Source organism: Pan paniscus, chromosome 1 (assembly GCF_029289425.2).
Source record: "Pan paniscus chromosome 1, NHGRI_mPanPan1-v2.0_pri, whole genome shotgun sequence".
NCBI lineage: Eukaryota > Metazoa > Chordata > Mammalia > Primates > Hominidae > Pan > Pan paniscus.
The window spans coordinates 116,074,257-116,102,227 of NC_073249.2; the positions used below are offsets into that span (position 1 = coordinate 116,074,257).

Consider the following 27,971-nt stretch of genomic DNA (forward strand, 5'->3'; position numbering starts at 1 on the left):
GAAGGACATTCCTTTGAAATGTAATCATCAGGAAGGATAAGACCCCTGTCTCTCAGTTTCTAAGCAAATAGAGTCCTAACTTCAATAACTGCCAGAGAGCAGACACAGCTGGCCTAGATGCATTTATGTAGATCAATCTTTTGTAATTTTTTACTTCTCTGACTTTTCTTGAGCCTCTGCTCATGGGTCCCTCATTTTCCCGTTAAAACACCCAATCGCCTCTGCACAAATAAAAGTGGAACTCAGTTGTTTCTCTTACTATCAGTAGTTACTGAATAAAATCTGTTTCAATGTTTTAACTAATGTCCAGTTGGGTTTATCTTTGGCAACCCTCATGACAAGGAACTGAGGGCAGCAGCCTTTGGCCAACAACCAGCAAGAAACACAGGCCCTCAATCCAGCTGCTGCAAAGAACTGAATCCCTCCAACAACACAAGAGCTTGAAATTGGCTTTTTCTCTAGTTGAGCCTTCAGATGAGACAGTAGCCCTGACCAACACCTTGATTGCAGCCCTGTAAATGACTCTATAGCAGAGGACCTGACTAAGTTGTGCCTAGACTCCTAACTGACATTTGTTATTTTTAGCTGCTAAATTTATGGTTATTTGTTATGCAGAAATATATGGTTATTTGGTATGCAGAAAATAATACATTTTTCCTCCCCGAGGGCTTTATTTTTTTTTTCTTTTTGATATTCTAGTTTTAATTTCTTAAGGCATTTTTTTTCTTATTTCTCTTACTTGATACCTTAGGACATGCTTTAACTGACATCTTTCTATTTTCTTTAATTCTGGAAAAATAGTTTTTACATTTAAAAAATATTTGTTTTAATTTCTGTCCTTCTGCAATCCTATTTTCCAGATATTGAAACTTCTACTTTTCTATTAGACAAATTTTAACTTTTATTTTTATATTTGCTCTCTTTTTATCCTTTCCTACTGCCCTCCAACATTTTCTTTACTCTCTTCTATCAGTCTCCTAATTCTTTATTCAGCTGCATGCATTCAACTATTTATCTCATCTAGTGTGTTTATTTTAGTTCATATTTGGTTTCACTCTCATCCCCCAAATATGTTCATTTTTTTCTGATTTTCACTGATATACTGTAGTATATCTGTGGGGGATATGTTTCAAGACTCCCAGTGAATGCTCAAAACCATGAATAGTACCAGACTGGATACATGCTACATTTTTTTTTCTTATACATACATACCTATAATAAAGTTTAATTTATAAGTTAAGCATAGTAAGAGATTAATCACAACTAATAATAAAAATAGAACAACATGCTAGCATCACTACTTCTGTACTTTGGGCCATTTTTAAGTAAATAAGGGTTACTTGAACATAAACATTGTGATACCATGACAGTGGATCTGAAAACCAAGATGGCGCCTAAGTGACTAACAGGTGGGGATATGCTAGAGAAAGGGATGATTCACACCCTGGTGGGGCAAAAAAGGACAGCTCAAGATTTCATCATGCTACCCAGAATGGCACACAATTTAATACTTGTGAATTGGTAATTTCTGGAATTTTCCACGTAATATTTTTGAACCACGGTTGACCATGGGTAACTGAAACTACAGAAGGTAAAACTGGATAAGCAGGGTCTACTGTAGTTTTCTATTACTTTAATTTTCCATGTAACTTGATTGTACATTTAACATTTTTGATCTGTTTTTGTAATGCTAATTTAGTAACAGTCATTTCATTTCTAAATATGTCTTTAAACTAGTCTTTATTAACTGAATTGCGAGGTGATGCGCGCCTGTAGTCCCAGCTACTCGGGAGGCTGAGGCAGGAGAATCGCTTGAACCTGAAAGGCGGAGGTTGCAGTGAACCAAGGTCGTGCCACTGCACTCCAGCCTGGGCAACAGAACGAGACTCTGTCTCAACAACAACAACAACAAAAAGATATTTAAGCCTTAGTCTGCATTTCCCAGTGAATTTAGAAGAAAAGTGTATGTCCTAAGGAATTCAAAGAAGCACTGCTGATCATACCAATTAGCTTCCACTCCAAAAGGCAATTTCCATGGTAAGAGTTATATTTAAATTGTAGTGCAAGACCACACTGATAAAAGTCAAGTTACCTATTTATAATATACCAGCCAGGGTGGTTTTGCGGAAAGGATGGAGTAGTGACTTCCCAACACTGGCAGGTAATCCTGCATCTATTTTCATCAGTGCCTTACCTTAGCATGGGTTTTTCCTGCCTTGACTTTATCCTGTCTGTACCAGGGGCTTGGCTATTACTACAGGTTTATTTTCAAAGGACAATTAATGATCATACCTGTTACAAGAGAAAAATTCAAATAGTTGCCTCCACCCTCTGCTTCCCGTGGTGGCCCTTGGCTTTAGCCTGTAACACTCTATACACTCACATACCAGTTCTGAAAATGTCCTACAGATCGAAATTTTCACAGCTGCTTTTTTTCTGTGTGTGTGTGTGTGTGTGTGTGTGTGGTGGTGGTTGTTGCTGTTAATTCCTAAAAATCTAAACTTCCTTTTTTTTTTTTTTTTATTTCTCCAGGTGTCAGCAGTCTGTACTAGTTCAACATCTTGATTAGAATCAAGGATTTTGGCTGGGCACGGTAGCTCATGCCTGTAATCCCAGCACTTTTGGAGGCCAAGGCAGACAGATCATTTGAGGTCAGGAGTTAGACACCAGCCTAGCCAACATGGTGAAACCCTGTCTCTATTAAAAATACAAAAAATGAGCCAGGCGTGGTAGTGCACACCTGTAATCCCAGCTACTTGGGAGACTGAGGCACAAGAATCGCTTGAATCCAGGAGATGGAGATTGCAGTGAGCTGAAATCACGCCACTGTACTCCAGTCTGGGGTGACAGAGTGAGACCCTGTCTAAAAAAGAAAAAGAAAAAGGAAAAGAAAAAGAAAAAAAGGAAAAGAATCAAGGATTTTGATCCTTTTCATAAGAGCAATGGGGAAACTGATTTTTTTTTTTTAACGCAGTGAGATGACACCATCAGATTTGTGTTTCCATATGGTATCTCTGGCTGCAGCATTTAGAGGAATACAAGAGTGGATATGAGGCTCACGCCTGTAATCTCAGCACTTTGGGAGGCTGAGGCGGGGAGATCAGGAGGTCAGGAGATCGAGTCCATCCTGGCTAACACAGTGAAACCCCATCTCTAATTAAAATACAAAAAATTAGCTGGGTGTGGTGGCGGGTGCCTGTAGTCCCAGCTACTCAGGAGGCTGAGGCAGGAGAATGGCGTGAACCCAGGAGGCGGAGCTTGCAGTGAGCTGAGATTGCCCACTGCACTCCAGCCTGGGCGATAAGAGTGAGACTCCCTCTAAAAAAATAAATAAATAAAAAATAAAAAAGGAGTGGATATGAGGGTATCAGTTAAAGCTTTACTAGACCAAGTAAGCTTGCTCTACAGTAGTAGTAATAGAAATATAAAGCAGACTTGTAAGATATTTAGAAGATAAAATCTGCAAAAGTTGGTGAATTGTATATTTTGGAATAAAAAGAGGAAAGTGTTAAGGATGACACTGGGATTTAGGCAACTTTAATAGAAGGAAGTTCTTTCTTTCTGAGATAGCACTGATAAAAGAAAATGTGTAGTGGGGGGAAGAGAAGCAAGTCATAAGTGTGGTTTTGAACATGTTTCATTTGAAGGGGCTTTTAAAATAGCAAAAAGGATATCTCAACAATTCACTTGAACATCCAGGTATAGATCTCAGAGAAATCAGAACTGGGAACATAAATTTATGAGTCACACGGCAGCATAATGCAGTAGTACATGGTGTGTTCAGCCAGACAACCTGGATTTGGAGCCTGGCTCCATCACTCACAAGCTCTATGACCTCTAAAAAGTTGTTCACCCTCTCTGAGCATCAGTTACTTCATCTGCATATAATAATTATTTTATTAGCTGTTAGGAGTAAATTAATTTTGTAAAACACTTAAATCCGTGCCAAGGACATACATGTGTTTGGTGGTAAAATAATGGGTGGAGGTGGTAATTCAATCCAGGAGCATGAATAAAACCACTAATCGAGACAAGACAGTTTGAAAACATAAGAGAATCAGTGATCAAGATGTAAGGAACTCCCTTGAAAAGGGAGATATCTTCAAAAGAGATTGAGAAGGTGTAGACAAAAAGGTAGGAGCAAAACCAGGAAAGTATATTGCCAATGGCGTCAAGATGAGGGACTAATTAATAGTGCTGCGAGGAAAAATTCTGAAATAGTGTGAGATAAAGAGCATCAACTGCAATGGACAGCTGAATAAATGATTTAATGAATACAATGGATGTTCTGATGCAACTCCCAGATCTCCCTTCAGAAATAAAGGTCTATATGACAATAAGTGATAGTTTCGATGAACATAGGCTGGAGGAAAGAGTTAAGTAAGTCTAGAGGCAAAGCTTCAGGAAAGAGGAGTAAATGGGAAACCTTCAGAGAAGCAGCAACAATAATCGCTGACCACAGGCAGGCGTTTGAAGTTTTCTCAGGCCACAAGTGCATGACTCCAAAAAAGCGCGCCGATGTCTTTTAATGCACTGATGGGAAAGAAAAACGTACACTAGCGGCGAGCACAGAAGCAGAAAATTTGTGATTGACCCCGGAAACATTTTATTTTGCGTAGGTGTCGGGAGAGCTTTCTTTTGCGATTTGTTCCTTGATCCGGAAGAAAAGATAGCAAATATCACTTGCCATTGGATTGCATCATAAGGGTTGGGCTTTAGCGAGCCAGTCACCTTGGCAACCGGACGTGACGACCCCGGAAGACGCCCGACCGAGCTTTGCTCCAGCTATCGGCTTCAGTGGGCGGGGCGGCAGAGCCAGACTGACGCAGTCTTCAGCGCTGACCAGGCTCTGTTGGGGGTGGTGCCACCAAGGCCACACCCCCTGCGCCTGCTGCGGCGGAGTCTGGAGCGTTGTCGTAGGCTCTGAGGGCGGAGACTCACGCCGATTCTCTCTCAGCGTAGGGCCGTGAGGGTGCAGTCCACCGCCAGGAGCCTTCCGGTTTCTGGGCGGTGCGCGACCTCGTCCCGAAGCCTGGGGATACACCCTCTCGAGAGCCCGCTGTCGCCCTCCGTTAAGGTCGAACCCCTCACAGTTGCTGTGGGCAACTCCAGCCCAACATTCCCTCGCTCTGGTTCTCGCCCCATTGAGAAACTCGGCCCCACGCTTCCCACTTTCCTGGATGAGGTGTCCCCTTTCTCCCAACTAAAATGTCAAATAACCTACGGAGGGTCTTCCTGAAACCCGCAGAGGAAAATTCAGGCAACGCCTCGCGTTGGTAAGTACCGGTTTCGAATCCTCCCCACGGCTGCCCCTCTGTCCGTCTTAGGGATGTGGAGTCGGCCGTCGTTTCCGGACGCTGTGTAGTTGAGAGGAGTTGGAGCCCGCAGAGTGCGCCACCCAGGCGGGAAGCGCTTGTCTCCGCGGCGCTTAAAGCCCATAGAGCGCTTTCCTCTGGGAAATGTAAAACCTCTTTAGAGCCTGACACAGCGGCTCCCCGGCTCCGCGGGACCCCAGCGTCTCAAGTTTAATAGGCGGACCGAGTAGATCTCCACGGGAGATGAAAACCAAGATGGCCGACGCTCTTATGTGACTCAAACCTTCTGGAAGATTCTCATGCACACGCAGAAACGCAGCAGTCAGCGCGGATTAGCAAGTGCAGCCCTGGTGGCGCTGGACCTTCAGTGAAAATAGTTAGATTTTAATAGTGAGACAGAAAGGGTGTGTGATTGAAGAAAAATGGCTTTAGAATAAGGAGATCGAATATTTAAAATTTCAAGTAATAGCTTTATGTGAAGAGAGAAGTAAGACTGGAGAAATTCTCGTGTAAAGTCAGTCCTTTCGAACAGCGTTTTTGAAGTAGGGTGTAATGAAGTGCCATTTCATTGGCTATTTATATTTGGCATGAGGAGAGTCCAGTATTTCTAAGGAAGATATTCTTGTAGTTAGAAAATAGATGATCAGTAACTTAGTTTTTGGGTTTTTTTTTTTAAATTGTATTACAAGGAAATGAATCGGAAACAATGTTAGCTAAAGCAGAATATTTTCACTTGTACTCTCACATGGTTAGTAGATTAAGTGATGAGGAAAAAATAGGGTCTGCAGACTCTAATAAGAAAATGAAGAACTAAGATGCACAACTCATGGAAGAGGATTTTCGTTTGAAGAAAATCAGGCTACCTGGGGTTAATCTCAACTTTGCTAGTTAGCATTTGTGAGGCCAGGTACCTGTTTCCAGTCTATAAATAATAGCACTTAGAAATATTTTAAAGATTAGGAGAATGAAATAATGTAAAATACGTCGTGCAGGAAAATAGTAAAGCACGATTTAAATGTTAACTATTACTATTATAAGCATGCAACTTTAATTCTGTACAGATTTTAGCCCAGCAGGTAGTTTTCTTTAATTACAAGTAGAAAACTTCATTGCAATAAAGACCGTAAGTAATGGTGAGTCCTTAAAAGCAATATTATAAAAGGAAATGGTCACTAATAGTAATGAGCCAAAATTCTGTTGAACTGTCAAGATAGAACCATTGTATTTCAAATCATAAAAAGAGCCATTTTTTGGTGTACTTGTGTGTTTTTTTCTTTTTTCTTTTTTTAAATTTTGTGGTGGAAGTTTGGGGGAAGGGGCAGAGAGTGTACATATGAAAAAGTAGAATTACTTTCTAATGATTAATTTCTGCTGCCTTATTTTAGTACCTGAATACTTACTGACTTCTGACTTAGCTTAATGTATAGAAAATTTGTTTCAGGATTGCATTTTTAAATACAAAAAGTAAGATAAACAACTTTACTTTGTGTGTGTGTGTGTGTGTGTGTGTGTGTACCCTTAACTCTGTTATCCAGTTTCTAATCCTTTTGGGGATTTGGAGATTTTTAAATTACAAATTACATTCATAAGTCATTTTGATTTTGAGTTCATTAACTCATTGATTTATGCATTGTTTTTATTATTTTTGAATGTATTTATTTAAATCATTGAGGTTTTACATCGTATATTTGGGACATTTACCAGATGACTTTCTGAAGCTTCGACATTTACTTTGGTTAATGGTTGCGTATTTGATTCCATTCTGTTTTGTAAGTAATAAAACATCCAAATATAATTTTGTAAATAATATTAACAGCCCTTGTAGTCTATTGGAAACTTAGTTTTCTTATTTTTCTGGTAACATGTTTGATGGTACTAAATCATTTATTTTTATAACTTAAATGACTATGATTTTCTTATTGTTTGTAGCTTAAATTTTTCCTGTTACTGCTTATTTAAAATTTTTCAGTAGCATAATACAGAATTGTATATTGTTGTATATTGTTTGAAGTATCTCTAATTCATCAGAACATCACATGTAAAACCCAAATTTAATCTTAGAGTACAAAGGAAAAATCTGGAAGATACTTGTGATAGTATGCATTTAATTTATATTGATTTGGGTTTTATTGTCGAAGAATAAAGCAGGAGTCAGAACGCTATAGTGGAAAGAACCTTTTAAGTCATAAGAGACTTGGGTTCATATCCTAGCTTACCACTTATTATCAATACAGTTTAAACATTTGATGAAAAAACATTCATTTAGTGCCTACTATCTATGTGATAGACTGTGCTAAATGGGAAGACTGATTAAATAATAGGATATGGGCTGTTGCCAGGGAAAACCTTACAGTCATGGTGGAGGAGGAGGAAGGTAGAGTTGATGTAGTAAAGGAAGAGAGTAGAGAAAGGGAGTTGGAAGAAAGATTCCAAGAACAGCTGAGTTGGGAAACATAAGTATCAGCTATCCAGTTAAAGATAAAAGCAGGATATGCTTATGCAGAGAACTGGTAAATAAAGGACGTGTATGGTTTATGATTGATACTTGTTGCTTGATTCTGTACAAGTAGGGTAGATAGATAGCTCTTAAGGGTTCTGTTTGCCCTGCTAAGGAGATTAGACTTCATCTATTGGAAATAGTTCAGAGTATTTTAAGAAAAAGACTGACACAGGTGTACATTTTAGATAACGTTGGCAGTGTGGATTTGAGGGTGAGTGATCTACATATAAGGATCCTATTTCAGTTGTCTTTTCAGAAATTCTGAGGGCCTGAACTAGCTGGTACAGTACAGTAGGGGTTGGATTCAAAGAAATATAGAAGGGAAAATAGACCGACTTCGTTAATGAATTGGCAGGAAGAAAGGGGGATCAATTATGATGCCAGTTTTCTGGGTGGATATTGGTAAATTAACTGAGATGAGGAACACATCAAAAAAGCAGTCAGATATTTGAATATGAAACTCAGGCTGAGTCAGAGCTGAGACTAGAGATTTGGGAAGCATCACCTTAGAGGTACTATAATGAAAGCCTGTGATTATATATCCTACAATAATAAGAATTAAGACGTCATGTGATTGGCCATTGGCAGCTATCTTCCCAAAACCATTTGTATTCAAATGGGGAGCTAAACTTAAGTGTTCTCAGCAGGGGGTTTGGTTTGACTGGAATGATGATGCTTCATTGTCAGTTCAGTATGCATTTTGTTGTGTACAGTGTTTTATTTTGTGATTTGAGTGTGTCTGTGTATGTGTGTGTGAGGGAGAGACAGACACACATACTATACAGTCTAAATGAAATCTGTCATTAATCTCTTAGTTTATACATTTGAATTTTTTGGACCCTGTTATAATGGGGTTATGCTAAAGTAAATACAGAAAGTAGATAAGCTTTCTCAAGGGGAGTGTGTCATTCTAAGTAAGTTATTAAATGTTTCCAAATCTCCATTTTCTCAAGTATAAAATGGGAATGGCAGTTCATAACTTTCTTGACTGTTTATTAGGATTAGAGTTAGTAACAACTGGTATATCTATCATGTACGCAATACATGGTACATATTATTGGATAGATAACTATGTTATGTACTTAGATATATTATGTTCTATATGTATATAATGTTATGTCATAGATAGTAAGAAAAGGATTTCCTAGCAGTTGAAAAAAATATATTTTGCAAAAATATCTATAAAATATTCATCAGCCTTCAACATTTTTATTAGTCTATTTCTAATATATGAATGCCTCATATCAATATTAGAATAGTAAAAAATGTCAGAAGTTATATAACATTACCAATATGTTTAATGTGCCTTTTTATTAAATTTCTCATTATTATTATTATTTTTTTTTTTGAGATGGAGTCTCGCTCTGTCGCCAGGTGGAGTGCAGTGGCTCGCTGCAACCTCGACCTCCTGGGTTCAAGTGATTCTCCTGCCTCAGCCTCCCAGGTAGCTGGGACTACAGGCGTGTGCCACCACGCCCGGCTAGTTTTTGTATTTTTAGTAGAGACGGGGTTTCACCATGTTGGCCAGGATGGTCTCGATCTCTTGACCTCATGATCCGCCCGCCTCAGCCTCCCAAGGTGCTGGGATTACAGGCATGAGCCACTGCACCCGGCCATATTTCTCATTACATTTTTAAAAGACCTTATCTTACCTTATTCTCAGAGACCAATTGCATATTTTAATGGAAGATGATAACTGTTACGCTCCCAGGCAGTTATTTCATTTACTTCTCCTAGTAAGCTTTATTTTCCCCTATTTAACAAATGAAGAAACAGATTCAAAGAGGATAAGTACATTTTCTAGTCAACTTGTAATTATAAGAACCAGAATTAGTAGCCCATAATCTTTCTAATATGTTCCTCTTTTCTCTTTTAAACTGTTAAACTGTATTATTTTTCAAATGTAGTTTCTCAGTTTGAACACCAGCTGGTTTAAAGTAATTACTTTAAAGTAATTAGGTGACCAGACTAGAAAATGGGATGCAGAATCTGGTTCTAGTTTTAGTTCTGACATTAGCCCGCAGAATATGATCTTTCAGAAAACAGAATCTTTGTAGGACTTTAATTATTTAATCTCTTCAATGGAAGGCTCCTTCTAGATATGAAAAACTGTATATTGATAGAAGGAGTACGAATTTCATCCTGAGTTATTACTTCTTAGCATTCTGCAGATTAATTTTTAGAACTCATTACATTTTGTTGCCAAGAAATCATGGATTTTTAATAAAATTATAGCTTGTAGGATTCAATTCAGCTAACATTATTGTGTGCAATTTCCAGTTTCTGAATTAGATGCGGAGTATATAGATATGAATAGGATAATCTACCCTGCAGGAATTTATGGTCTGTGGTAGATTATGTGACTCTCACTGGTACACTGACATGGAAGAAGCTTAATTTTTCTTCCTTTTTTTTATTTTTTGGAGGTGAAATAGAGGAAAAGAGAGGGAAAAATTTAGTGATCAGATTGGAAAATAGCTCACACAGTATAGTTTTTTTTATAAAGCAGAAATATAGACGTCATATAAAATACTATGCTTGGTATTGGAAGGATATTTGCAAAATAAATTACAAAGCCTCTCACCTTAAGGAGTTTCAGTCTTAATGAATGAAACAATACTTTACTCATTTTAAAAAATTAGCTAATAGATTAAAGTCAATAAAGAAAGCATTATATAATTTCCAACATTAATAGCACCAATGGGAGTGCATTCGGGATTCCAAGTTGGAAGAAATTAAGCTGGAGTGACTGGCAGATATTTTATGGAAAAGATAGAATTGGAAACTAATTTTATATTGTTGGAGAAGAAAAATAATAATACTTTGAGTAAATAATGTAATATACATGGCATATTCCAGAATAGCAAAGAGATCTCTCTGGTAAGAGCAGAGATTTCACATTGAGAAGTTGTGGGTGGTATTGTAGAGATTGGTTGGAGCTAGATTGTAGATGATTTTCACGTCCAGCTGAATTGGCAATGATGAATACTAAAACTTTGAACAAGAGATAACAGGATGAAAACAATTTTAGTCTGCCAGAGATACATAATAGTCAATAGTGGCTGCAATCAGAAAAACTAAACATCAGCAAAATACTGTAGGGATGAGAATGATGAGTGCTAGACACATCTGATGAGGATCTCATGTAGATGGTGGAAGTCACAATGATGAAGAAAGAAAAGATGGATGAAATGGGTTAAAAAGAAAACCGTATAGACTTGATGATTCAGTATGCATTTATTAAATGTTTACCTTTTGTAAGGACATATGCAAGGTTCTGTGGATGAATTTAAAGTAAATAAGAATGATGATAAAGACAAATCAGCAATGGCTAGGTGATTTAAAACCTATATGATGTGGAAAATATTGGCACTGCCATATGATTGAATGGTAGGATAGACTACTAGTTTTCAATAGAGAGTAATTTTAACTTCGTAGATTTAAAGTGATGGGATTAAAATGTTTGGTAAGACATCACAAATATGGAACTGATGTCAATTCCAGTAGGGGACAGGAATAAAAGTATATAACTATGGGAGTCATTATTCCAAAGAAGATAGTTGAAAATAGTTGAAGCCGTGAGAATTGTTGCAGTCTTTTTTTTTTTTTTTTTTGAGACTGAGTCTTGCTTTGTCGTCCAGGCTGGAGTGCAGTGGCGCGATCTCAGCTCACTGCAAGCTCCGCCTCCTCCTCACTCCATTGTCCTACCTCAGCCTCCTGAATAGCTGGGACTACAGGCACTTGCTACCACGCCCGGCTAATTTTTTTTTTTTTTTTTTTTTGGTATTTTTAGTAGAGATGGGGTTTCACTGTGTTAGCCAGGATGGTCTCGATTTCCTGACCTCGTGATCCACCTGCCTCGGCCTCCCAAAGTGCTGGGATTACAGGCATGAGCCACCGCACCCGGCGAATTGTTGCAGTCTTTAAGGAAGAATGTCTTGAAGGAGAAAAACAGGGTCAAGAAATGTGGGATAGTTAAAGGAGAATGCTTAGAATGCAGAAAATGAGTAAGGGAGCATTAGGAAAGTCAAGAGAAACAGAAGTTGTGCACAGTGGAAACTATGATAGGTAAGAGGATCAATATGGAGGGATAATTAGTTGCAACAGAGAGGTACCTAGGGAATGAAGATAAAGACAAATTTAACTGTGAGAACATATTTGGTAATCTTTGAGAATGAAGTTTTAGTAGAATAATAGGAAAGAAAATAGACTGCAGAAGAAAGTAGGCTTCAAGATAACTTTCTGGCATATCACTTAATTGCAGCTTGTTAACACCATCTACCAACTTCCTGTCACTGAACTTGGCGCTTAGTTCACCATCTAGCTCACCATCTTCCCTCATGTGATTTCAGTATCCGTACGGATAATCTCTTTGTCACCTCGTCTTTATTACAGAGATCTTTTCCCCCAGTGATCTTATTCTCTGTTCTGTTGCACCTATCTACTTTTGTAGTACTTATTATTAGATGAAATTGCTGCATCTACAAAACTGTTTCACACGTCCTGTTTTCTAAATGCCAGTTCCTGTATTTCTAGCTGACTTGTTTAACTGTTCCTACTGTAACTGTTAACTTTATCTGGCCCTACAGACCAATAATCCCTTTATTTTATCCCTATACTTTAGCCTTTTATTCTCTCATTTTCTTCCTATCCAGTTTAGACTCTGTTTCATTTTAATAACTCTTATCAATACCTTAAATTCTTTTGCTCTTCTTTGATTTTTTTGTTGCACCTTCCTGATGCCACCCCAACCCTGGATGAACTCAGTATGCTTTCTCTTTATCTGTGCTTGGTGTGACAAGAAAAATCTCGAGTACAGATTAGTACTACTATAAATTCATAACCATTACCTGTCTCCCCATGCCATCAACACATCCTGGCAACTCTAATATCTTCTGTGGTCAGTTTACTCCTTCACGAAGACTGTTCCAATCTTTGATTCTCCTCAAATCTTTGCATATTTTTGCTCTTACTTTTAGCAAATGATGTCATGTGATTTTTCATAAAGAAAATAAAACCCTTTAAATGAGAATTACCTCAGCCTTCTAACCCCAAAGTTGTATGCTTACCTGAAAATGCACCTAATCTCTTCTCCAGTGTTGCAATGGAAGGAGATAGGTCTCCAGCTCTCTTTAAGGTTGAGTCCCTCCACCTGTCTCTCTGGTTTCCATTTCCTACCTCCTTCTCATTGTGTATCCCTTTTGTTCCTTTATTACTAGTTTCTTCCCTGAACTGGCTCACTTGAGTATTTATATATGTTCTGGTTAATCTAACCTTAAACAAAGAAAAAGGAAAGATCCCTTCTTTGATTCCATTTATTCCTGTAGCTTCCTGCCAGTCTTTCTCTTCCCCTTGACAGTCAAAGTTTAAAAAGAGTTGTCTACTTGCTTCATATCCACTCCTCAGCAACTTCTTTCCCCTACCACACTGCTCTTATTAAAGCCATCATTGATCTTCACAGCACTATTTTCAGTGTACATTTTTAATCCTCATCCTATTTGGCATCTCAGAAACTTTTAGTGTAATTGCCCTATTTTCTTAAAATCCTCTGTTCCTTTGGCTTAACATTGCATCAGAAGCAATGGTTTTCTTCCTACGACTCTAAGAATAATGGAAGGCCACTGCAATGTTTTAAGCAGGGAAAGATCAGTTTTAGTGTGCTGAGTAAATTGAAAGGTAGAAGATACAATTGGAGAAAAAAATCAGTCATGAAGCTATTGTAGTATTCTAAGCCAGAGATGATGTTTGCTTGGAGTAGAGTGGTAACAGTTGATTTGGAGAGAATTGAACAGATGAAAGGAAATTTAGGAGACAATATCAACAGGATTTTGTGATCACTGAATATAAGGAATAAGAAAGGAGGATTTATCTATTCTGACTTAAGGCACCTAAGGTAGATGAGATGCTATTTAGCAAAGAAAACCCTGCAGAAGATGGAATTTGGGGGATTAGGATGGGCAGAGATCTGTTGGCCATGTTGAATTTTAGGAACGTTTGAGATTCTGAATGAAAATGTTAAAAGGGAATTTGGATGTATAAGCCTAAATTTCAAAGAAGCCACAGATAGAAATATTGAAATTGTTCATGTGTAAGTGATAATTTAATTGAAGTTATGCATTGAGAAGAAAGCATCTAACAAAAGAGTACAGAATAGGAAGAGAAGGATTCTTTCTAAGCTTTGGTAAACTCCCAACATTTGAAAGTTGATTCGAAAGTATGAGTTGGCAAAGAAGACTGAGGAGCCACTACAGAGGCTACTGTTACTCTTTTGATTTTTAAAAATCAATTAAAATATAAGAATGCACAAAAACAGAGTGGGCCAGATTAGGCCCAGAGGCTACAGCTTACTGACCCTTTTTTCCTAATGAGTCTGGTGCTTAACTTAAAACAGACACTTGGTAAATTTTTGTGTAATGACTTAATATTGAATATGTTCTTATCCAGGTCAAATGTGCTTTTCTTGTGGTGCAGGGAGGTAATAAAGGTAGATTTTTCCTCTTAAAACCCTGAAAGCAAGAATTCATCCTTTTCTTTGGGGTTATTCTCTTTAGAAGTTAACTTTTAATTTATTAAAAGTCAGTGTGTGACCAGCCTGGACAACATAGCAAAACTTTGCCTCTATAAAAAATACAAAAATTAGCCGGGTTTGGTGGCGTGCATCTGTGGTCTCAGCTACTTGAGAAGCTGAGGTAGAAGGATAGCTTGAGCCCAGGAGGTGGAGATTGCAGTGAGCCAAGATTGTACACCTACACTCCAGTCTGGATGACAGAGCCGGGCCCTGTCTCAACAGCAACAATAACAAAAGGTCAATGTAATATTTTGACCCACTCTCGCGTGTCCAAAAGACTTTTAAATTTTTGTAAGGATATAATAATGTTATTCGGGCTGCAGAAAGGTAAACCAAATTTCTACGGATACATAGAATTTTGGGTATTGATTTTTATTAATACCTGAGAGTTTTAAAAACATACCTTTATGCTTTTGAGAATCTTAATTATTATCGTTATTATTTGCCCTTGAACTTTTGTATTTATTTGATCTTAGTTATCTAAGACCATGCTAGGTCTATGGTATATGGACGCTGCACTCATATTGCTAGAATATAATATGAGAGACAGTCTATAGACAAACATATTAATATATGATGACAATCTATGATATATACCATGAAGGAAGCTAACAAGCATAATGTTATGGATTAATTATGAAGGAAAGACAAGGATAAAGTGGTCAGAAAATGTATCTCTTGAGAAATATCATTTATGCCAAGACTTGAGCTATGTGAAGAGTTGAGTTGGGTGAGGCGTACCTAGGTAGAGTGATAGTATGTGTGACATGAAAGCTCAATATTTCCCAGGAGCTGAAAAATGTTTTAGATATAAATAAGGTAAGGTATTTACATTCAAGTAATCTCCAAATAACTAATTATGCAAACAGAGATTAGTATATATTGATTTTTCTTAAGATTAGACAGTCTATACTAAGAAATAATTCAAGGCATGGGGGTCAGAATTGATTCAGTTAAAAAAAAATTGATTTCCAGTTTGTTCCACATTGATTGAAAACCATTCAGCTGAAATTGCAGTGGTATTATATGTATGGGTTGATAGGTGATTGACAATTGACTAATATAAATAATTGCTATACCAGAGACTATGTAGCACTAAACCTCAAATGTGCTGAAACAGTAATCAGAAGAAAATGATTCCTATGTAAACAGTTCAGTGAAATCTATAGCACAAAAATGTGGCAAACTAAGATAACACCATGAGAGATAGCTTAGGCAAAAGAAGAATGGCTGGCAGAACTTGTGAGTTATTGAAGGAAGAAGACAGAACAGATTGAGGGGAAAAAGAGAGAAATGGAATAAGAGTAAGGGGAGAGGGAATGAGAATCTTCAGTTAGAATAGAGGAGGAGGACCAGAGGAAGGAATTCAGGGAAAGGGGGAAGGGAGGATGCTAATATTTTAAGAGGAGCTTACTTTAGTAGTATAATTTTATATAGGGCAAAACCTTAGAAATGTCTACTTTTAGTCTTAGGAATAAATGTTATTATCTCATACCCATTGCCTAATCATGTAAGGAGTTGACTATATCATTATCTCTTCTACTTCAAAATATTTGTTTTGCAGTCTTTCACTTTAAAAACTCAAAATGGAAAATTATATACTTTATATTTTAATATTTACAAATATTTACAAATATTTATTTTTAAATAAAATGTATATACCATGTAGTATGTTGTATTTATTTACTCAATGTTCTTTTAAGTGTTTCAGGCTGCATGTACCAAGTAGTTCAGACGATTGGCTCGGATGGAAAAAATCTTCTGCAATTACTTCCAATTCCTAAGTCTTCTGGAAATCTTATACCACTAGTTCAATCTTCAGTCATGTCTGATGCTTTGAAAGGGAATACAGGAAAACCAGTTCAAGTTACTTTTCAGACTCAGATTTCCAGCTCTTCCACAAGTGCATCAGTTCAATTGCCCATTTTTCAGCCAGCCAGTTCTTCAAACTATTTTCTTACAAGAACAGTAGATACATCAGAAAAAGGTAGAGTTACTTCTGTGGGAACTGGAAATTTTTCTTCATCAGTTTCTAAAGTTCAGAGTCATGGTGTGAAAATTGATGGACTCACCATGCAAACATTTGCTGTTCCTCCCTCAACACAAAAAGACTCATCTTTTATTGTAGTTAATACCCAGAGTCTTCCAGTGACTGTGAAGTCTCCAGTTTTGCCTTCTGGGCATCATTTACAGATTCCAGCCCATGCTGAAGTGAAATCTGTACCAGCGTCATCATTGCCTCCTTCAGTGCAGCAAAAGATACTTGCAACTGCCACCACCAGTACCTCAGGAATGGTTGAGGCCTCCCAAATGCCAACCGTTATTTATGTATCTCCTGTAAATACAGTGAAAAATGTAGTTACCAAGAACTTTCAAAACATTTACCCAAAACCTGTTACAGAAATAGCAAAGCCAGTAATACTAAATACCACACAAATTCCAAAGAATGTTGCTACAGAGACACAATTGAAAGGTGGTCAGCATTCTCAAGCTGCTCCAGTGAAATGGATTTTCCAAGATAATCTACAGCCTTTTACGCCATCTCTTGTTCCTGTTAAGTCTTCAAATAATGTGGCTTCAAAGATTTTAAAAACTTTTGTAGATAGGAAAAATTTGGGAGATAATACTATAAATATGCCACCATTGAGTACCATCGATCCTAGTGGGACGCGATCCAAAAATATGCCTATTAAAGATAATGCTTTGGTTATGTTTAATGGGAAAGTCTATCTGTTGGCTAAAAAGGGGACAGATGTTCTGCCATCACAAATTGACCAACAGAATTCTGTTTCTCCTGATACTCCAGTAAGAAAAGACACGTTACAGACAGTGAGTTCAAGTCCAGTCACAGAAATATCCAGAGAGGTTGTAAATATTGTTTTGGCTAAAAGTAAATCTTCCCAGATGGAGACAAAATCACTTTCCAATACCCAGCTTGCTTCCATGGCCAATCTAAGGGCAGAGAAGAATAAAGTGGAGAAACCATCTCCTTCTACCACAAATCCACATATGAACCAATCCAGTAACTACTTAAAACAGAGTAAGACTTTATTCACAAATCCAATCTTTCCAGTTGGATTTAGTACAGGACACAATGCCCCCAGAAAAGTAACAGCCGTCATTTATGCTAGAAAAGGAAGTGTCCTCCAGAGCATAGAGAAAATAAGTTCCTCTGTTGATGCAACAACTGTTACTTCACAACAGTGTGTTTTCAGAGACCAAGAACCAAAGGTAATTTTGCCATGTCAGGGTGCTCTTTTTATATATCTATATAGAAAAGTTTGTTTTCTTAATTCTCAAAGTTATCTATGATACCTCTTTCCCCCACTGCCAACCCCATCACACACAGACTATGCACATATGAGTATTTAAGTCAAAACTTCCATCTGAGCAAATTTGAGGAGGAGTACAATTGGGTACAATCTTGTACAAAGGAGTACAATCTTTCTCTTGAATCACTTGGCATGCCAAATCTTTAAAACAAAAAATTCACAGAGCAAAAAGGTTTAGAAGAGTTGGGGAAGGATAATGTGAATTCAAAGCTTAGTAAAAATATGTGAGTATATGTATATACATACATGTATATATGTATGTTCATATATAATAGCCTTTTTAGTATATGAGGAGATCAATATGCATGTAAAAGAGTTGGTTTTGGGGTTTTGTGGGGTTTTTTTGTGGTGGTGGTGGTGGTATACCATGGAAAAGGTGAGACAGGGCTAATCAATACCTTTCAGTAGTTTGTGGAAATAAGATTTTATCAGCATCTTTGATGGGTTGATTTTTTTTTTTGGTAGACAAATTTCATTTTCCTTTTTATTAGCTCTTTGTGACTCCTCAGCCAGTTACCCAACATGCCCACATAGTTACCTTTATGTTCGACTTAAGGTTTGTCTGTCTGTGTGCTTACTAGATATTTGTACCCATCTTTTCCTTGCTTACTCAGAGGTCTACTCAATAATGTCAGCATTTCTCCCCTTCAGTACAGAAATTCATTGAACTCCAGAGATGTAAGGAGGTAAATTCTGATTGTTAAATACAAGATCGATTAAAGGCATGTGTGACTTTTCCAGAAGACTACAATTTCTAAATAATGTCATATATGTTATTTTAACCTTGTCATTAGTCTGTATTCTCATTTTAGTTGTTTTAGAATTGACTACTTATTACCTTTCTAGTGCAACAAATTAATAGAGAAATTGTAGGGGGGAATATTTTAAGTTTGTACTTCCTTATATTCAGTTTTTTGAGTGTGGGTGGTAAGGCAAGGATAATACAAACCTATCATAAAGCATGATATGTTCTTTTATGTAAGATGAAATAATCACTTAGTTGCTTAATAAAGTAACTTGAATAATTAGCAGTATTGTTTGTGTGTTTTCTTTTCCTAATTCCAGATCCATAATGAGATGGCATCAACATCAGATAAAGGTGCCCAAGGAAGAAATGACAAGAAAGATTCTCAAGGAAGAAGTAATAAGGCATTACATCTGAAGAGTGATGCTGAATTTAAAAAGATATTTGGCCTTACTAAGGATTTGAGAGTGTGCCTTACTCGAATTCCTGACCATTTGACCTCTGGAGAAGGTTTCGATTCCTTTAGCAGTTTGGTAAAGAGTGGTACTTACAAAGAGACAGAGTTTATGGTGAAGGAAGGAGAGAGAAAACAGGTAGGTAATACATTTTAATGTGCTCTTCATAGGTACTACAAATGATACATGAATATTACTTTTCTTGATTTGGTTTTAACCCTTGTGCATTAGTATAAATGATGGTTGTTACTGGTTTTGCAAATACATAATACCAAAATGATATTTAAAACAACCAGGCCCCAGCACTTTGGAAGACTGAGGCAGGTGGATCACCTGAGGTCAGGAATACAAGACCAGCCTGACCAACATGATGAAACCCCGTCTCTACTAAAAATACAAAAATTAGCTGGACCTGGTGGCGGGTGCCTGTAATCCCAGCTACTCAGGAGGCTGAGGCAGGAGAATCACTTGAACCCGGGAGGCAGAGTTTGTAGTGAACCGAGATCGCACCATTGCACTCCAGCCCAGGCGACAGGGCAGGACTCCATCTCAAAAAAAAAAAAAAAAGAACCAGGCCGGGTGCAGTGGCTCACGCCTGTAATCCCAGCATTTTGGGAGGCTGAGGCGGGCGGATCACGAGGTCAAGAGATCGAGACCATCTTGGCCAACATGGTGAAACCCCGTCTCTACTAAAAATACAAAAAATTAGCTGGGTGAGGTAGCGCGCACCTGTAGTCCCAACTACTTGGGAAGCTGAGGGCAGGAGAATCGCTTGAACCCGGAAGGCAGAGGTTGCAGTGAGCTGAGATCGCACCACTGCACTCCAGTCTGGCAACAGAAAGAAACTCTGTCTCAAAAAAAATATATATATATATATATATATACACACACACACACATACATACATACATACATACATACATACATACATATATATATATATATAAACCGCCCCCCCCCCACACACACACGCACAGGTAAAAATGCATCCCAGTTAAAGATGTGTTTTAATTTTTTTTATTCACCTACATTTTTTTCCCATTATATTACAAGAAAATGGCCATAGCTTTTTAACTAGTCATCCTACTTTGAGGACTCTATCTAAAGGAAATAATTCAAATGTAGTAGAAGATATAAGCATGCATATGTTCTTAATAATAACCTTTTAAGCAACTTATATAGCTAATAATGATAAAAAGAAATGTCTATAACTTTGCCTACTGTTATACTTTGACTTATGAGTATGTCATTATCATGTAATATTCTGAACTTTAGATCAGAGACTAGTAAACCTTTTCGAATGAAAATCCTCCATATGTGCCTGCTGTGCAAAGGAAAAGAAAAAAACAATCAATTTTATATCTCAGGCACTTTACAAGTGCTATTATATTTCTGTGGTGAGTCAGTATGGCTTCTAATACTTGACTTGAGCAAGAAAATGTGAATTAGGCAATTTCTTCTTACTGAATATGATTAAGACATTTTGGTACCATACAGTGGGAAATATTTCCTTCTTGCTGTAGTTGTCTTCCATAAATTTTGTTAATTGTAATAGCTAAATATTTGTTTCTGCAGACGTTGTTAAATTTGATAGTACCCGGTGCATTTAGCAGTAACATTTTGTTTTTGTTTTGGAATGTTATTCAATATTGCAGCAGAATTTTGATAAGAAAAGAAAAGCAAAAACTAATAAGAAGATGGATCACATAAAGAAGAGAAAAACAGAGAATGCTTATAACGCAATCATAAATGGGGAAGCTAATGTCACCAGTTCCCAACCCCTAAGCAGTATTTTACCAACTTCAGATGTGTCACAACATAACATTCTCACGAGTCACAGCAAAACCAGACAAGAAAAGAGAACTGAGATGGAATACTATACCCATGAGAAGCAAGAGAAAGGCACATTGAATTCAAATGCAGCTTATGAACAAAGTCATTTCTTCAATAAAAATTATACCGAAGATATTTTCCCAGTGACACCACCGGAGTTAGAAGAAACCATTCGAGATGAAAAAATAAGAAGACTTAAGCAGGTGCTGAGAGAGAAAGAAGCAGCTCTTGAAGAAATGCGTAAGAAGATGCACCAAAAATAAAATCTCCTGTAAAGACTTCAGTGAAATAGCTGTTTTTTAAAATATACTTCAGCATTAATAAGTTAATTGTAGATGTGTTCTGAAACTGTCTTTGAATATGAAACTTGTTTTTTCATCAGTCGATTATACAACTTTAAGGAATACAGAAAAGGTTGATTCACATATGACTTGTGAATAATTTACATGGGGTATCTATACCTTTGTCTTAGATACCTTTTTTTGGAAGGATAAATTTTATATTTTTCTATTATTTTAACTAGAATTCTCCAAGTTTGAATATTTGGGCAGGGTTTTTGTTATTGTTTGTATCTTTACCTAAATTGCTCAGGCATTATTCCAGCGGTAGATAGTGACTGTGTATTACTGAAATTTTACAATCCAAGAGAGGAAATCAGCTGCAAACTTAGCTTTTCCAGTGGATTTGTATATGTACTTGCTTTATCTCTTTACCCTTAAAATGATGATACCTTGTATTCACCACTGTTTTTTTTAATGTCGTGAAATAATATGTATTATGGCAACACTATTTAAACATTCAAACATTTCTCAAGAATGAGCAACATTTGTAACTTCACAATGTAATTTTATATAATCCAAAGGTATTTTAGAATTCAGGCCATGTTTGCTTATAGTGATGTGTTCCCAGGCAAATGCTGCTTTTTTTTTTTTTGGACTATGTACATATGTTACTGAGATTGTGTAAAAAGTAGATCCTGAACAGTTATCACATTTAATATTTCTTAAACTGTAAAAGTGTATTTTCTCTGTCTGGTTAATCTTTGATTTGGGAAAGTTTGGGAATGGTGTAGGGATAGGGATAAAGAGATGGGGAGTTAGCTGAGCGTGGTGGTGTGTTTGTAGTCCCAGCTACTCAGGAGTCTGAGTGGGGAGGATTGCTTGAGCCCAGGAGTTTGAGGCCAGCCTGGGCAGCACAGTGAGACCCTGTCTCTTAAAGGAGGAGAAGGAGAACAAGGTTATTAAAAAATGATCAGGCCGGGTGCAGTGGCTCACATCTGTAATCCCAGCACTTTGGGAGGCCGAGGCGGGCGGATCACCTGAGGTCAGGAGTTTGAGACAAGCCTGGCCAACATGGCAAAACCCTATCTCTACTAAAAATACAAAAATTAGTCCGGCACAGTGGCGGGCACCTGTAATCCTAACTAAGGAGGCTGAGGCAGGAGAATCGCTTGAACCTGGGAGGCAGAAGTTGCAGTGAGCCAAGATTGTGCCACTACTGCACTACAGCCTGGGCGACAGAGCCAGACTCCGTCTGAAAAAAAAAAAAAAAAAGATCAAATCTCTGGAAGTAAGAGAGGTTAAAGAAAAAAAAAATCTGTGCAATGGCAACAAAAGAGTAAATCAGAAAATACTGTAAAGAAGTGAAATACACAGATCAGCTAGATTTTGCTGCTTTTTATTAACAGCTGTTTTGCAATATAATTCATGTACTGTAAAATCCAGCTTTTTAAAGTACACAGTTCTCTGGTTTTTATTATGTTTACAGAGTTGTACAACCATCAACACTATAATTTTAGAACATTTTCAAAATGTTCAAAACATCCCCCAAACAAACCTTATACCCATTAGCAGTCATTCCCCATCACCTCTCCTTATGCCATAGGCAAGCACTAAAAAGCTTTCTGTCTTTATGGAATTGCCTGTTGTGAACATTTCATATATATGGAATCATACAATATTTTTCTTTGTGATTGGTGTTTTTTACTTAGTCTAATGTTTTCAAGGTTTATCCATGTTGTAGCATTTATCAGCACTTCATTATTTATTGCTAAATAATATTCCATCATGGATATACCACATTTTATCCATTCGTTATGAATATTTGGATTGTTTCCACTTTTGGCAGCTACAAGTAATGTTGCTGTGTATATTTGTGTACAAGGTTTTTTAATGGGTATATATTTTCAGTTCTCTTGGGTATATACCTAGGACTGTAATTGCTGGGTCATACAATAACTGTGTTTAACTATGTTTTGAGGAACTGCCAAACTATTTCAGTCAGGTTTTGCTCTCCCCACACCACATAAACATATTGTCAAGGTCACCAGTGACTTCCATATTACTAGATTCAGTAGTCAATTGTCAGTCTTCTTGATTTATCAGCAGAATGTAATTTCATGAATCATCACTTCCTTTGAGAAATGTTGAAACATTCTGTCATAGAAACAGTGCAAATGTATTGTAGAAAATATAGGCCAGGTGCAGTGGCTCACACCTGTAATCCCAGCACTTTGGGAAGCCGAGGTGGGCGGATCACCTGAGGTAAGGAGTTTGAGACCAATCTGACCAACACTGGTGAAACCCCGTCTCTACTAAAAGTAGAAAAATTAGCTGGGCATGGTTGTGCATGCCTGTAATCTCGGCTACTGGGAAGGCTGGGGCAGGAGAATTGCTTGAACCCGGGAGGTGGAGGTTGCAGTGAGTGGAGATGGTGCCACTGCACTCCAGCCTGGGCAACAGAGTGAGACTCCGTCTCAAAGGAAGGAGAGAGGGAGGGAGGGAGGGGAAAGAGGAAAGGAAGAAGGAAGGGGGGGAGGGAAGGGCAAGTGAAATATTAAAAATTGAAAATATAGCAAGCAAAATACTAAAAATTAGAACTTCATATTCCCATCCAAAGTTTACCACTAATACCTTATATATCCTTTCTGATCATTCTGTGTGCATCATATATACATATATTTTTGATCAAAATGAGGTCCTTATTTACACTATTCTGAATCCTGCTTTTAAAGTCAAGAATTGCCCTGGCATACTCATACCTGTAATCCTTACACTTTGGGAGTCTGAGGCAGGAGGATCACTTGAGGCCAGGAGTTCAACACCAGGCAATAGACCCCATCTCTGCCAAAAATTTAGCCAGGTGTGGTGGCATGTGGCTGTAGTCCCAGCTACTTGGGAGGCTGAGGCGGAAAGATCACTTGAGCCTAGTGGGTCAAGGTCATAGTGAACTGTGAACATGCCACTGCATTCCAGTCTGGTTGACAGAGTGAGAACATACCTTTAAAAAAAAAAAAAAAAACAGCAACCTTGAGCTTTCCCTTTCAGTGTTTTCATCTCTAATACTAAAGCTAAATTTACCAATTTGGCCTCAAAACATCTTTTACCACTGGTTTTTCTAAAGCAGTATTAAATCTAGGTCTATGTGTCTTATCTAGCTGTTACACCCTGTAGAGCTTTTAAGTGAGCGGTTTTGTTTTAAAATTTTTTAATGACATTGATTTAGAGACCAGCTATTTGTCCTGACTCCTTTTCTCCTTGATATACTTTCATTTCACTTCTGAAAGACCACACTTCTGCCTCATTGGCTAGTCATTCTCAGTCTCCTTGCTGATCCCTTCATTCTCCCTAATCTCTTTACATTAAAACACCTGAGGACTCAGTCCACGGTTTGCCTCTTTGCTTATACTCTCTCTTGGTGATCTCATCCAGTTTCATGGCTTTAAGTACTATCAATGTACTGCCAACTTGCAGTTTTTATCTTTTATTTCCAGGCTTTCTTGAATTCCAGCTGCCTATTTAATATCTCTATTGGATGTCTAAATAGACATCTCAAACCTATGTTCAAGACAGAAATCTTGCTCTTCCCTCAAACTAGCTTCACCCACAGGTATTCTCATTTCAGCTGATGACAACCGCATCCTACCAGTTGCTCAGGCCAAAATCTTGAAGTCATGCTTTACTCCTTGCTCTCACACCTCACACCCAATACAAATTTTGTTGGGTCTGCTTTCAAAATACTCCAAATATGACCACTTTTTATTGTCAGTGCTATCATCAGCCCTGAATTGGATTATTGGTAGCCTCATAAGTTATCTTTCTTATTCCACTTTTGTGTCCCTGCTTTCATCTCAGTAAAACAGTCAGAGTGATCCTTTTAAAACATAACCTAAGCCATTCCCCATAACCCTTCAATGTTTCCTCATTTAATGGAAAATAAGAACCACTATCTGAGGACTAGAGATTCAAGGTGAGCAAAGTGGATTAAGCACAGCTCTTAAAATTTCTGTAATATGCTACTGTAGCCCTCTACTTGTCTTTAGATAAAGAAGTTGAAATTTTTGCCTCGGAGATGATGGTTGAACTGAGATCTGAAGAAAAAGCAGGAATTAAATAAGAAAAGGGACAGATTAAAATAACTTTCCCAGCAGAGGAAACAGCAAACTTAAAGGTTCTAAGGCACAAGAGAGCATGGCATATATGAAGAACCAAAAGAGGGGCCAGATATCTAGACATCTAGAAGGTCTAGCTAAGTACTTAGGGAGTAGTATAAACAGAAAAGAAAAAATTGTGGCCTCTTTTTTAAAAAAATGATTTTAGTTAATTTTAAAGACTGGAAGAAGAAGAGATTAAATTAGTTATATTTATAAATACTTGGAATAGTACCTGACACGTAGTAATCATCAATGTTTGGTTAAATAAATCCTAATAAATATATTGCATCTACCTTTTTTGACTTAAATTTAGCCTCCTTTTTTATTTTTCTGCTCCTTATTAAAGCTTTGCTGCTCATGAAAGTCATCAAACACCTGTATTTCTTCTGATGTTGTATTTCATGACACTGAAATGTGCCTTGAATACTTCACAACATTATTCTTCATAATTTGTCCAATGCTGCTGGTCTCTTACTTAACTTTATTCTGAAATTCAGTCAAATTAGAGTTTTATCTTTTCTGCAAGAGCATTCTAAAGCTGCTGTTGTCAAGGTCTCCAATAACTATCATATTGCTAAATCTAATGGTCAATTCTTAGTCTCTTACTTGACCTGTCAGTAGCATTTGACACTTTTGATCATTTTGTCTTCACTGCAATTTGTTCTTCACTCTGCTTCAGGGACATAATAATCTTTTGTTTTCCTCATACCTCGTTGACTGCTTCTTCTTAGTCTCTTTGGCTAGTTCCTCCCCTTCTCTTTGATCTCTTAATGTTAGAGTTATTTAGAGCTCAATCTTTTTATGTCTCTTATTTTACATCTATATGATCTTACCTAGTTCTCATGGATCAAAATACTGTCTATATTCAGGAACTCCTCTTTTGACTCCAAAATTGTATATCCAATTGCCTTCTTGACATTTCTACTTGGAAGTCTAATGGGCATCTCAAAATCAACACAGGCCAAAATCAGCTTCTGGTTATTACCCACACAAAATTTGCCTCAACCAAGATCTTCTGTATCTTAGTTAATGATAAATCCAGGCTTCCACTTGATCAGGTGGAAATCCTTTGGAGTCCACCTTAATTTTTCCTTTGTCTCGTGCCTTACAACCAGTCTGTTAGGAAATTCTCTTGGTTTACATTCAAATTATACCTGGAATCCGACCATTGCTCACCACCTCTACTGTGATTAGCTTGCATTATATCTCTCATCTAGATTATTGAATAATCAACTAACTGTCTCTCTGCTTCTACCAGTGTCCTACAGCTTGTCCTCAGCACAATAGCCAAGCGATTTTGTTAAAATTTAAGGAAGGAGAAAGGACCAAAAACTCAATAGAGAAATGAGAAACATACACGAAGAGAAAATTCACCCTAAAAAAATAAAAATGACCTTAAAACATAGGGAAAATGTTTAAATTCACTTGAAACTAGGCGTATGCAAATTAAAACCACTCAGATACCATTTATCACTTTCCAGACTCCATGAAATGTAAAAATATGGCAATACATTCTGTTGGGAAGGCTGTGGGAAAATAGGTACATTCATACATTGCTGATGGGAATGCAAAAGTTTATTAGTTGCAATATTGTTCTTAGTTGCAAAGTACTGGAAGCAACCTAAATTCCCATCCACAGGAGAGTGATTTAATAAACTATAGCGTGTCATGCAGTGGAATATTAAATAGGTATAAGAAAAGAATGAGGAAGACCTCTATGAACTAATATGGAGTGATTTCCAAGATGGACTGTCAAATGAAAAAAGCAAAGCACAAAAGAGTATCCATAGCATGCTACCTTCATGTAGGAAAGAAAGGATATAGAAAGTAAATAGTTATCTGCTCATTTGTTCAAAAGAAATACAGGAAAGATAAAATACTAGTAAGGCTGATTACCTAGAGGGAAAGGAATAAAGAAGGAAATGAGGTTAGCAAGGATGAAGTACAGTAACATTTCTTTTACTATATCTTTCTGTATAGCTCTGACTCTTGGAATCATAATTATGTCTCACATACCCTTCACATAATCCCAAATAAATAAATGATAAAACCAACCAAGAAGTGTGGGAAACCCTAAATGGAATACAAATACTAACAAATGAAAGTAAATGTATTAAGAATGAATAACAACCACAGTTAAGCAAGTGAGGAAGAAAATAACTAGGTAACTCTAAGTATCTTTTCTGGGCACTAAAGGCTAATGACAAAAAGAATGGTACTAAAGTGCTGTAATCTAGTTAGTAAAAGGGTTTCTTGCAGGGGTATGAATTAGTGCTACTGAGGCTACCTTTACATGTACATTAGAATTGAACAACTAAGTACATATATAGTAGATAATAAGAGCCAGGTTTCTCACTGTTGGAGAAAGACTTATTAAAAGAAAGGAGGTAGGCCAAAATACACCCTGTAATGTTGGATTGGAGTAAGAGGTGTCAGTATAAATTAATGGTTCTTAATATAAATGTAGACAGATTAAGAAATATACATGTGACTATATCTGTGGCATAGTATATACATTTATACATTTCCTAACTCTTAAAGGGCCTAGAAGCAGTGAAACTTCAGAGTAATGAGCACATTTAACACCAGATCTTGTTTTTTATCTTCTTTTTTTACTTTAAACTTTTTATTTTTAATTTTTGTGAGTACATAGTAGGTGTATATATTCATGGAATACATGAGATATTTTAATATAGGCATGTAATGAGAAATAATCACATCATGAAGAATAGGGTACCCACCTTTTCAAACATTTATCCTTTGTGTTACAAGAAATCCAGTTACACTCTTC

General features: G+C 37.2%; 1 protein-coding gene across 6 annotated transcripts in view; it reads left to right on the plus strand.

Annotated features, from left to right (window-relative positions):
- The first annotated feature begins 211 nt into the window (after nt 1-211).
- Nucleotides 212-27,971, plus strand: part of LRIF1 (ligand dependent nuclear receptor interacting factor 1) — a 91,370-nt gene continuing 63,610 nt past the window's right edge. For 2 of the 6 annotated variants that reach the window (XR_010112821.1, XR_010112822.1), the window contains exons 1-3: nt 4,797-5,276; nt 16,087-17,614; nt 18,781-19,053. Coding sequence is in view for 3 of the 6 variants with exons in the window: in XM_003810665.7 (XP_003810713.2) it covers nt 5,209-5,276; nt 16,087-17,614; nt 18,781-19,053; nt 20,571-21,011 (2,310 nt within the window). In the remaining 3 variants the exon portion in view is untranslated. Of the gene's footprint in view, nt 5,277-16,086; nt 17,615-18,780; nt 19,054-20,570; nt 21,770-27,971 lie in introns of those variants that run through there. The other 4 variants (XR_010112823.1, XM_063606442.1, XM_003810665.7 and 1 more) reach the window with 3 other exon arrangements.